The following is a 13360-nucleotide window of genomic DNA, read 5'->3' as shown; positions in this document are numbered from 1 at the left end:
CTGTATCCGCGCAAAAAACACAAGCGGCGATCCTTCATCAGAATAACTGCATAAATGTCAGCATATGGTACAACTTTTGAAGTTATGAACAGTGAGAAGTCGGTAGATTTAGAGAAACGCGACCGCTGCTTCCCCACCCTTAGAAAATATTAATATTTACGTATTAACCGCGCCTTAAGTCCCTTGGCATAGGGACAGATTCCTTTGACTCCGCCCTTGCCTGGTAACGTCATAAAACTGCTGCCTTATTCACCTCCCGGAAACGCGATGCCGAGATGTGGACTTTTTTAGACCGCTCTTTCCTTTACAGGCTGTAGTTTTCGAGTGTTCTGGAGGCGTTTTGTCGCATTGGTCCCCGCACTTTCTGTTCTCGGCGCGCAACTACGTAATGTGGAAAAGACCTTCCGGACCGTCAGATACGCTGGGCGGAAGATAAGGTGGAGTTGCTCCTGTAATCTGGATCAGCCTAAGTTCTGGGAACTGCTGCAAGCGAGTTTTAGGAAACTCGGCTGGCGCTCATTGGCTTCCCCGGACAGTTTGGGCTCTCGGCCGCTCATTTCATCGGTATCATTAGGTAGGCTGTGAAAATGTTCGCTGTGAAATCCCATAGAGCAACTACTAAATCCTCGGGAAAAGAGCCAGTAGGCTCTGACCACGTGTTAGTCTTTCCAATCTGAGTGAGTCACCAGATGTGTTGCGATTCCCAGAATTCCGGTACTAACTGGAAGTTTGGAGTTTTCAAGGAGCACATCTGGAGAACAGGTTTCAGGAAAGCATGCCATTTCTTACCTATAAGTTTTCTTTTTAAAGTGTTGCAGTGCTGTTGTGATGGTAGCTAATATATTAACTGCATTTTATTTTTTTTAGCTTTAATTGAATTTCAATGCATTTCAGTTTGGAGGGTTTTGTGCAACTTTTTTTTGGAGCTCCCAATATTCACTGAATGGCCAATTGCAAGTTTTCTTTAAAAAAAAGCTGTATGTTTTTGCTGAGGGCAGTATGCCTCCAGGTGTCATGTATGTCAATCCCTTCAGCCCTACCTAGGTATATGGTTAATAATATAGGATGGTGGGAATTGGAGTCCAACATTTGTAAGGCAACTCTGGCCTACAAGGTTCTAACTATTTTCAGAGGAATTTTCAGGCGTTTAGAATGACTGAGATGTTATTGCAGAACCATTGCACCATATCTTCCAAAAATCCTGGAGCACCGGAAAAATACCTGAGGATTGGAAAAGGACTGATGTGGTTCCCATCTTCAAGAAAGGAAAAAAAAACACCCAGGAAATTACAGACCAATCTGTCTAACTTCAATACCTGGGAAGATCCTGGAAAAGATAATCAAAAAACAGATCTGCGAACAATTAGAAGCAAACAAATCATAACCAGTAGCCAGCATGGGCTTGTTAAAAACAGATCACGCCAAACCAATCTTATTTCATTCTTTGATAAAGTGACTAAACTAATAAACCAGTGAAATACTGTGGACGTAGTATATCTAGACTTCCGCAAGGCATTTGATAAGGTAGAGCACAACCTACTCCTAGGCAAGCTAGAAAAAGGTGGAATAGAGAATATCACCACCAGATGTATCTGTAGCTGGCTGGAAAACGAACACCCCAGAAGACAAACTTGGGATCCAAAAAGATCTTGACAAACTTGAACAATGGACCCTGTCCAACAAAATGAGTTGGAGAAAGCAAAGTGTTAGATTTAGGCAGGAAGAATCAAAGGGACAAGTACAGACTGGGTGAGACCTGGCTTAAAAACAGTAACTGTGAGAGGGATCTTGGAGTACTTGACTATGAGCCAGCAGTGTGCAGCAACCACTAAAAAAAAAGCTAATAAAATCCTGGGTTGTATAAACAGGCATAGAATCAAGATCATGCGAAATATTAATACTGCTTTATAAAACCCTACTAAGATCACACCTGGAATACTGCAGCCAATTTTGGTCACCATATCACAAAAAAGATGTTGAGAGTTTGAAAAAAATTCAGAAGAGGAACTAAGATGATCAAAGGCCTGGAGATTAAAACATATGAAGAATGGCTACAGGACTTGGGTTTGGATAGTCTAAAGAAAAGAAGAAATAGGGGAGACATGATAGTAGTATTCCAGTACTTGAGGGGCTGCCACAAAGAGGGGGGGGTCACGTTATTCACCAAAGCACCAGAGGGAAGGATGAGAAACAATGGAAACTGAACAAAGAGAGAAGCAGCCTAGAATTAAGGAGAAACTTCCTGACAATGAAGACAATTAACCAGTGGAACAGCTTGCCTCCAGAAATCGTGGGTGCTCCATCACTGGAGATTTTGAGGAAGGTACTAGTCAGTCACTTGTCTGAGATGGTATAGGTTCTCCTGCTTGAGTGGGGAGCTGAACTAGAAGATCTGCAAGGTCCCTTCCAGCTGTATTCTATTAAGATGAGCCTCTGCTTCCTTTCTCACTTGGTGATACAGTTGCAAAATTGGACATCATGTGCCATTCTGAAAAAAGAAGTAAGCAAGCAACAGTTCTCCCTGCTGAGATGCATATAATTCATGACTTAACTACTTGCCTTCCATCTTAGTTTGGTGGATATTATGGTTAAATATGGAGCAGCCATCGTTAAGTAGGAATACCATCTCTGCCAAGAAAAGAGTGTATGTGGTTAAGGGTATACCTTTACTCAGATGTTCTAGTCTGATCAATTTGTGGACTGGGCTTTAGGTTGATCATTCTTTATTTGGTATAAATTCTGGCTTTTTGATACTTAGAAGAACCATTAATGAAACTTTTTACCTTATCTGTTCCCATTAGGAAAAACTCTTTGTTTTCCTTTTGGAAAAAAAACTAATGGCAGAGGACATTAACAGGAAGTAAAAAAGCCATCTTGTAACTATAATTGAGAGCTGCCTACCTTTGCTGGATTGCACTAAATCAAAAGAAGGCATCATCTGTTTATCCATTTTAAAAAGTAGTGTAACCCTGCTCTATCAGCAGCTTTTTCATCTTAACAAATTCAAGAATTGCAGCTGCTACCTGAGCCGGTCAGGTACTTCCATACAGATAAAAACTTTGGTAATTAGCTGGAAACAGCTGATCTCTGATAGGCCAATCAGCCAGCACTCCCTGATTGGCTGCAATATGGCCCCTTGAACTGAGAACAGGAAGGGGGGGTAAGGAACTGGAGGAAAAAGGCCTTTGGGGGGGGGAAAAAGGATTTACATGGAGTAGGGGAGAAGCAGAGGGTCACACTGTTAAGGCTGTGGACACGTTCCTAGCGAGAACTGCTGCATCTTGGGCTGTGGACTGCATCCCTCTGCAACAGTCCTAAAACAATGGCGGAGTTCAGGAGTGACTGCATTCCTGATCCAACGCGGTTTCCTGATTCATCATCTCTGGCTAGAGAGGTGGGCCCCATAAACCATCTTGCCAATCTGCAGAGGGAGTGCCCGGGAGGAAGTCAGAAGGATTGGCCATTTGACCATGAAACACTTTCTGTGACTTATTTGTGTCTTCTATTTGAGACCTCTAACGTTTTGGGCCCATACATTGGCTGCCACTTAACCACTGACCAGTAGGTAGGTAGGGATTGTGCCTCAGTTAAGATCCATTAGCATTAGAGACATTAGGACATTCAGTTTAAATGACATTGCCTAACATAAAGGGTAATTTCTTACTGTACTATCTATATTCACTGTATTTTGCTGCATTATTGACTGTATTCTCACTGCTCTAGTATTTATTGCTGCTACCTTAGTTGTACTTAATCTCATTTTATCTTAAGGGCTATATCTTAATTAAAGCCCCACAAATCTCACAAAGTGTGTTGGTGTGTTTGGTCAGGCGGGCTGTGTATCTGAGAAGAGAAAAAGAAGGTTCTGATCTTCAGCGTCTACTTTGGGGTGAGCACCTTAATAGTTTTTATTATCAAACATAATTTGTACCAAACTGCAACTGTGAGCCCTATCCTCAGTCGGTTACACCTTTTTTGTGTTAAACAGCAGAAAGTATTTCTTGGTGGAACAGAAGCTCCACCTACCTGCTGTAATAGAGTTGCTCACGTAAACCAAGGGATTTTTCCACCATTTTCCATAACAGCAGGCATGTAGCCTATGCCATTTAGAAAGCTCTGGTTCCGCATGATCGTCGTGCTCTACAAAGCATCTGCTACATTTTTGTTACTTTTTGGAATGAAATATACAGTAAAATTTGTGACGTTTTAGTGCTTCCATAATCAAGCGTTAGAAGCTCTTCCTGCTATTGGCTCAGAATTAGGTCACTTTCCTTGTACAGTGATCAGATGATTGTCTCCTCATTGATTAAATGTTGAGATGCTATGTCAAAATTCCTCTATAAATTAAGAACATAAACAGGAAGCATTGTAGGATAGCCTGCCTTCTTTTGCTGGTGTAAGCTTTTGAAAGAAGAAATACAGTAAATTATAATTTTCATAAGCTGATATTTCTATGCAGCTATAACTATTATAATCAGATTGAATCTATCAATGGCAGTAAGCATATGGATTTTACAGGAGGATTTGGATGAGGCCATGACAAGATGGGCTCGAGCAAGGGTCACGCATAACAAGAAGGCTCTAGACGCAACACCCTGGGATGATCTGAAAAATGGGCCTGCTGGAGCCGTAGAAACAAATAAAAAGCAGAGCTTTCCAGATAGTTTTTCTTTAAAGAACAACCAAGTGAAAAAGAAAAATAAGAAGAAAAAAGACTACCTGAATGAAGATGTCAATGGCTTTATGGAATACTTAAAACAGAACTCACAGATGTTGCACAATGGCCAGTTGATTGATAGTCATCAGACAGAGGAAGAAATAGCAACAGCTTTGAAAAAGGACAAGCGGCGAGAACAGAGGAGAGTGAAACGCCAGGAAATTAAGAAGAATATAATGGTAAGATACTCTCTTATTTTACTTTTTTTGCCTCCAAAAGAGGCACCAGGTCTTATTTGTGTGTGTGTGTGTGTGTGTGTGTGCGTTTTCCATTCACCTCCAGTCCCAACAGCCCTGCCCTGCGGGCCCACTTATTCTGCACTGAAGGAGCAGCTTCATTCTGCAGCTGAGAATGGAGCTCAGCCTACATTTCACAGTCAGAGGGCTTTCCGAAAGCTCTGTGAAGCCGAGAACTGAGCTATGGATTGAATCCATAGCTTGGTTCTGGGCTGCACAGGCTTCTGGAATGCAGGCCGGAGCTCCATTCTCAGCTGCAGAATGAAGCTGCTCCTTCAGCCCCAGAAGAAGTAGGCTGGTCCATGGGAGGCCTAGTTGCAGTGGTAAGCCCTAACCCCCCCACCCCCACCCTAGCTTGATTTTTAGCCATGCCCCCCACCCAAAAACTAGGGCATATTTTGGGGGTAGGGCTTATACGTTTACGTTTACGTTTTACGTTTTATTTAATTTATATACCGCCCTTCTCCCTGGGGACTCAGGGCGGTTCACAGGGCATATAAATAAAAATACAGTACTATACAAAAGTTAAAACAAAGATTAAATCAGTGCCCAAATTAAAAAACAATAATGCAATCTAAAATGACAATTTAAAACCCAGCGCCCCCATCAGGCCAGACCAGCCAATTCAAACAAATGGGTCTTCAGGCCACGACGGAAAGTTCGGAGGTCCGATGCCGTCCGGAGCTCCACCGGCAGTTGGTTCCACAAAGCCGGGGCACCCACAGAGAAGGCTCTCCCCCTGGGGGCCGCCAGTCGGCATTCCCTGACTGGAGGCACCCTGAGGAGGCCCTCTCTGTGGGAACGCACAGGGCGGAGGGGAGTTGAAGCCGGCAGCAGGTGGTCCCCGAGGTAACCCGGACCCATGCCATGTAGGGACTTAAAGATCATAACCAAGACCTTGTACTTTCAGGGGTACACGGTATATCATTCAAGGGAAATTGCATTAAAAACAAGTACTGATTTTTTTCAACTGGATATTTTTCAAGAATATTATGTCATGGTTCCGATGAATAAGACAAATCAAACGAATTGCAGGCATATTATTTATCTAAAAAGTCTTAGTAATGAAACGAAACATCGGCACTCATGGAGGGATGCCAGAATCTGAAATCTCCTCCCCCCAAACCCATCGTCACACACACACAATCCCCGCCCTTATCTACATGTCATAAATCACATTATCCAATTAGTTTCACATAGGAGGTCTCTCCTCCCATTCTGTACCATGCTTATCTTCTCAAAATAGACGTTAGAAAAATTCCCTCCCTTCAAGATTCAAAGTGAAGCAGTTTAAACAAAAGGCTGTCTCTGACATTGTCAGTGCAAAAACATGTCAATATTTGCAGCATTGACATATTACTTGCTGTTTCTAAAACCTGCTCTGAACAATTGGCACATAAAATTCTTAATTTGGCACTTAATCTCTAAGCTGATTTTATATTTTCTGCCAGATAAGCTGAGTTGAAAGGAGGCTTTTATTTGTAAAAGAACAAAATGTGAACAATTGTGTTCTACTCTTAACAAGTATTTTCTGGCTGATAAAAAAAATGCCGTAGCCTGACAATAACTTTGATTAATCAGTCTCACTTTTATTTGTTGTTTCATTTTTGTGAGGATACATCAGGGCCAGACAGAGCGCAAGAAGTAGGAGCAGTACTGGAAAGAAACAAATTTGTTCAGTATTGATTATTGATTGCATGCCATTAAGTTGGTGTTGACTTTTAGTTACCACTTATAGACTTTCTCCATGATGATCCTTACCAAACCTTGACCCATCATCAGTATAATTGAGTGTGCCCACCATGCTGATGGTTGTCATCTTTTTCTTTCTACCTTTCCCAGCATTAGAGACTTTTCCAGAGAGCTGAATCTTTACATAATATAAAGTAGGCTAATTTGAACTTGGTCATTTGTGCCTCAAGTGAGAAGTTGGGTTGATTTGTTCAATGATCCATTGGTTTGGTTTCTTGGCTCGCTATTGTTTAATATGCAGCTTCTGTGTTCTGTAAGAAACTCATAATAGCAGATAGTTCCTGGTCATAAGAAAGTTCCTATACAGAAATGAGTAAAATCAGAAGAATGCTGTCTGTATATTAGTGCATGCAGCTTCTAAATACCTCCAAGTGCTATTACCAGATTGGAAGGGCAAGTTGTTTAAATGGTTGGAAACTAATCACATTAAATATATTTAAGTTTAATGACATTTAAATAATATGAAATGTTATTTTTTGTTCTGGCCTACTCATCACTAGTGTTCTGGAACTTATATATATATATATATATAGATATAGATATATAATTTACAATGCTTAAAAAAAAAGGTGCCGGAACTCAGAGGTGCTGTCACTGGAAGTGATGCCGGTGTCTTGCTACGGTGTCGCCACCCATCCTTTGCACCCCCACCCCTGCGGCTCGGAGCCTTATGCCGTGGGGATTTCCCTCCCCACAGCGGCCGTGGGGATTCCCCTCCCCGCAGTTGCCATGCCACGGCCCGTGCTGAGCCCCTACCCGGAGCTGCTCCGAACCCCGACCCAGAGCTGTGTTCCTCGTGGCAGTGGTCTCTGGCACCAAACAGCCTGTTTCCAACCACATCCAGAAAAATTTGTAACAAATATTGGAATTCTCAAGGCCATGTTTGGTATTTCCCAGCAATCTGTTACTGGAAGGAAAAAGCAATCCCTGCTGCGTTACTTATCCCAGAGAAGCATTTGCATGTATGCAGGTATCCTTAGGGTGCCATAGTTAAGGATGAGAAATATTGGTTGCAAAGTTAGCATTTCTAGATATAATACAGATATTTTGGACTTATTTTTGTTTCTTTGCATGTTTGATATTTTTAAAAAGGCATATGCTACTGACTACACTTATGCACATATGTAACATCTTTTGCTAGGATGCATGACCACTGCTTGTCCAGAATGTGAAAAGTGAAAGATTGTGACTAAACAAACTTTTAATGTACAGATAATACCACCAGAAATTATTTTAGCCTTTTTAATAAATGTTGTTATTGATGTTAAGCTCACCATGGAAAACATTGTATATTGTTATGTATATACTAGGTTAATTATTTAAAGACTGAAGTGCACCATAACTAGATTCTAAAGAATCTATTTTTCAAAACACACAACAGTCCAAACAGTAAAAGTAAAGTCCAAATTAAGAATATTTCATTCCTAAGAATTGTTTAATTTAAAGTGGTTTAGTTGAAATAAATTGTTATAGATTCAAAATAGTTTTCAAGAGTATTTACAAAAGATACTTTTTTTTCTAGCATCAGCTAAATTAGACGTATTGCATTGAGAAAAATGTTTGTCATTTCTTTCCTGTTACCTTTATTGATTTCATTGCAGAGATGTTAACATAGGAAATAGATTATTTTGTTATCTAATTTTACCTTCCAAAAGGCAGAAGCAGATGAAAAATGTGAGGTTCTTTCCTCCTGGCTTTTTTGAATTAGCTGTTTTAGATTCTAAAAGTTTAGTTCCTAAAGAAGTAACCTTGTAAATAATTTTAATGTCCTCCTCTAGTGCAGGGTAGGCAACCTTGGCTCTTTTATGACTCAAGGACTTCAACTCCCAGAATTCCCGAGCCAGCATGGCTCAGCTTGGAAACCTCTCTCTTTCCCCTCAGTGTGTCTGGCTCAGGATTTCTGGGAGTTGAAGTCCATGAGTCATAAAAAAGAGCCAAGATTGCCTACTCCTAAAGACAATAGAGGGAGTTTTTTTTTTTTTTTGCAAAAAAAGGTGCTGGAATGCTGTTCTGAGCGTTCTATGAGAAAAAAGCCCTGTATGTATGTGTGTACTCAGAGGCAATCGAACTCCACAAGAACGAGTGCGAAGCAGCTCGAGAGAATACGGCCGATGGAAACAAACAGACCAGTTAAACGCTTGGCACGACTTTTAAAAATCAACCAGAGACCGGCCTTTTCCAACAAAGCCGGAACCACTGTGATTATACATGAATGAGCTTGTCACAAATAGGCCACACAAACATTCCACAATTTGACCATTATAACTGCCATATAAGTGTATGTACTGACTCCCTTATCATTCAGCCCTTGCTCTGATGATGTCAACAGCTTGTTGATGAAAGCTCAGCAATAAAGGAAGAATTTTTTCTTATATCCCAGAGTTCATTGTTTTTAGTTTATTTTTACTGATTTCAAATGTCTACTTCACCTGGGATTCCAGTTTTAAAATTTATTAAATATACATACACACACACACACACACACACACACACACACACACACACATACACACGAATGATCAGGTGAGATGAATGGCTTTTCACTTGAAAAAATCTTCAGAGTAAGGGTTAAATTACAATTTTTAAATGAAATGCAAATGTAATTAGTACAGAAGTGAATAGTAATGGATTCAGACAGTGCTATGAAGAGGAAGTCTTCTGAGAAAAATCCTTTCCCTGAAGCATTTCTATTGGGAAACTGATTATATATGTATGTGGCTTCTACTTATAATATGTCATGGTAAGATTAGGTTGAAAAGTGGTTAGTGTAAAAATGTCTTTAGTCCATAATGGATTCACATGGTAATTCTCCTTTTACTATCAAAGGTGTGCTTCCACTGTCGAAAACCAGGACATGGGGTTGCAGATTGTCCAGCTGTCCTAGAAAGCCAAGATATGGGAACTGGAATTTGTTACCGATGTGGCTCTACTGAACATGAAATCAACAAATGCAAAGCAAAAATAGATCCATCTCTTGGTATGTGTAATAACTATGGCTCTCAGCATGATAAATGTTTATCATCAATTATAAGGGTAATATTGATTTAAATATTCCAAATTAGGATTATGACACAAAGTATGTGAATTTCTTTCAGGGGAATTTCCATATGCAAAATGCTTTATTTGTGGGGAAATGGGCCATCTGTCAAGGTCATGTCCTGATAATCCTAAAGGACTTTATGCTGAAGGTAAGGCTACTTTTTTGTTTGAAATCCCCCTTTAAAAATAAATAAATAATGGATTGTTGACATGCTTCAGAATATTTCTCTTATCTTGACAGCTTGAGTGAATGCAGTTGCTTTATAAAGAAATACATTGTGTAGATCTCTCCTCTTTTGATAAATTCTACAAATTCTCTCTTTTGAAGAATTCTGCAAGAAATTACTTTACACAATTATTTTATACATGAGCAACATCCAATGATCTTTTCCATGTTAGTTCTATTCCAAGAAAAACTTTGTATCCTTTTTGGAGATTAGATCATATATGTGGGTTTTATTTACCTTTTCAAGTTGAATTCATTTAATCCTGCAGCAACATGAAAAGTTTTGAAATTGTCTTAATACAATTGGAGAGTTAAAGGTTCACATATGTGTATCTTATTGTGCTTATTTAGTGCATCTTTTAGCATATATTGAAAGAATGAGGGCTGGATATGTTTGACAAGTTACTTAGTAAAGACAATACTAGCTAAATAATTTTAATGAACTTTCAGTAGTACATTCTATTTATATGATAGATTTTCCAGGAATAGAAATGTTAGAAATTACTATATGAGAACGGTAATTGACAAAGCAATCCTGGGATGTTTGTATTAACTTATATCTTTAGAATGTCAGGAATTTTTCAGAATTTAAACAGGACAAATACAGCAAACAGTTTAATTTGCATTTCCTTTCTTAAAATGTTTTAAAAAGATTTGCAAAGAACATAAAAACCAAGAGTAAAAAAAACAAAGTAATAAGAAAAAGTACTTTCAAATTTTTGCAACAATAAATTTCAGAAAAAAAGAATTGGGTAAAATTCTTATTAATTTAAACTTCAGGGAAGAATTTAATTTGGCAAAAAAAAATTAAGCAGAAAGAAATCTTTGATTTAGTCTTTTCAAGAAAAGAAATCTTTTAATCTTTAATCTCCTTAGTCAAAGTGAACAGCTATCGGGAAGGATTTTCACAAAGTACCTTTTCTGTATCCTTTCCCCCTCCTCTTTTATATTTAAGCATCTGAAAATGCCCACCTAGAGGAAGTAGTAGGTGAAGATGTAGTAGATATAACTGTTAAAATAGCTAAGCAATGGGATAGATTAGGCTGGGTTAAAAATAAAGTAAAACACATCTTAAAATTCACTTGTTTTTCCTTACTGTGTACATTGTGTGGCTGTGATGGTGGAAAACAGATCATGGATATTGAAATAAGTAGATAAAAGGAAAGGGGTCTTCATAATCTTGGAAACTTCTCCAGAACTATAGTTAGGAGTATGGGCATGGGGCTGCTATTCAAAAATAATGTGTCTTTATCCAGCCAATGTTAGGCATAGAATTGCCAAAGATGTTATTGTCTATCTGAATTTCTTTCCTTTTCTCCTGTACATGATAAATGCTAATCTACAGAAAGTGTTTCATCAACTGTTATAGTCTGTTACTAATTATAAATAATTATGAGTCTTATGTTAAAGGCCAGAATCTTTAGATGCTGAAGTAGAATATATTGTAATTTTCATTGGCAAATACATTTATGTTAAAAAAATCAGTTTCTCCCCCATTGTAATTTATGCTTCATTAAAAAAAATAAAGGTACAGTTATCATACATGGCATATGCAATCCAAATATATTTCATTAAATTCAATTATTTATATTTATGCTTTTATAGGAGGGTCTTGTCGGATTTGCGGATCTGTGGAGCATTTTAAAAGAGACTGTCCAGAAAATCAAAGCTTAGGTGAGAAGCTTGAAACTTCTGTTTCTTAAGAAGGCAGTTATATAGAGAGAGGTTTCTGTAATGAACTCTGGCTAGATAATTACAAAACTCACTGAACCATCCTTGTTTCAGGTTGTATCGATAAATTTAATGTGTGCCACTCAATATTATCCAACTTTTAACACGTCATTAGATATCTATTCCATTTAAATGTGTTCTAAGACATATTGGCTATTACAGCTGGAGAACAACACTCACAATTCTGTGTGTGTGCACGTGCAGGGTAGCCCTCAATGTACAACAATTCATTTAGTGACCAAAGTTACAACTCCAATGAGAAAAATGACTTATGACTGCTTTTTACACTTATGACCACTGCAGCAGCCCCATGGTCATATGATCAAATTCAGATGCTTGGTGACTGACTCAGATTTATGACGGTTCCAGTGTCCTGGGGTCATGTGATCATCTTTTGTACAAAGTCAATGGGGAAGCCAGATTCACTTAACCATGTACGTGTGCGCACACGCACACACACACACACACTGAAGAATTTCAGAAGTGGAATATCTTGTTCATAGTAATAGTATCAAGAAATTGATTAGCCACACATTGTGGAATTCTTGTTACAAATTGTTGAAGGAGTCATCTACATAAGTTTTATTTTTGAGTAGAAAGAACAAAATTGGAATAAAATAATACCATTGTAGCTTTTGGTTTATCAATTGCGTGTAAAGGCTGGAAATGTTAGAAAATATAAATACTGATATTTTAATCAACTTGAATTCTTAGAAAGCTTATAAGTTGATCTAACTTTAACATGGATAAAAATAAAATATTTAATCACTATTGCATCAAGTACAAATTACTGGATTATATATCCTGGAATAAAAGACAGTTGATTTCTCATACATTTTTTCCCCTTCCTCCCCCCCTTCCCCCAAATAGATCGAGCAGTAACTGTTGGTCGATGGATAAAAGGAATGAGTGCAGATTATCAAGATGTTCTAGAAAACCCTGGGCCACAAAAAGGAAAACCAAAAGTACCTAAGATTGTTCATTTTTGACCATTCTTGTTCTCTATAATACTTCTCAATTTATGACTTAAAATAAAAACCATACGCTTTTGGAGATCCCAAAACTACGTGTTGTTTTCTAAGTATTGATCTAGTGATAAAATTTAGCCTAAATAGAAACAACCTGCAGAAGAACGAAAAGCCTTTCAACAGGATATGGCGAAAACTGGCTGGCCCGTTAACTTTGAAGTGGAAAGAAATCTTTCCAAATATTACATAAATTATTTGGCCTTTGCTCAGTACAGGTAATATTCATCCTGGACCACAACTGGAATTGGAATTTTGGTCGCTCAAGTGGTGTGGTCATTAAGCGAATATTTACTTATGAAAATGCTATTTCTAAATAAACGATGGCTAGAACCTAACAGAATGTTGTGTAAACTTTATTATCATATTGATCAGGTATTATAATATAAAATTATAATTAACAATCATTTTTATTAAAGCTAGCACATTTTTTAACTAGCCTGATTCAATATACAGAACTTTTGTGCCAAAATGACTTGCACAGAAACACAGTTGCAAGGTTGTGAACTTTATATGGTTTAGGCTGTCCTAATATACACACACATTATAATAAATATCAGGTTTAAGTTCATTTTAAAATAAACATTTGCATCTAAAATAATATTTGTAATAATATAGATTGCATTTACAAGGA

General features: G+C 38.2%; 1 protein-coding gene across 2 annotated transcripts; it reads left to right on the top strand.

Annotated features, from left to right (window-relative positions):
* The first annotated feature begins 328 nt into the window (after nt 1-328).
* Nucleotides 329-13010, top strand: ZCCHC9 (zinc finger CCHC-type containing 9). 2 transcript variants are annotated; one of them, XM_083357264.1, is made up of 7 exons: nt 329-574; nt 3831-3889; nt 4519-4896; nt 9532-9682; nt 9801-9893; nt 11576-11644; nt 12572-13008. In XM_083357264.1, exons 3-7 carry the CDS (start codon nt 4537-4539, stop codon nt 12688-12690), a joined length of 792 nt encoding a protein of 263 aa, XP_083213390.1. In that variant the 5' UTR covers nt 329-574; nt 3831-3889; nt 4519-4536; the 3' UTR covers nt 12691-13008. The 2 variants fall into 2 exon arrangements, with proteins under 2 accessions (XP_083213390.1, XP_083213391.1); XM_083357265.1 differs by having other exon boundaries at nt 364-574; nt 3772-3889; nt 12572-13010.
* The last annotated feature ends 350 nt before the right edge of the window (nt 13011-13360 follow it).

This window comes from Vipera ursinii (genome assembly GCF_947247035.1).
Source record: "Vipera ursinii genome assembly, chromosome: 2".
In the NCBI taxonomy this organism is placed as follows: Eukaryota; Metazoa; Chordata; class Lepidosauria; order Squamata; family Viperidae; genus Vipera; species Vipera ursinii.
The sequence above is the reverse complement of the archived record's forward strand: the minus strand, read 5'-3'. Positions and strand labels throughout refer to the sequence as shown.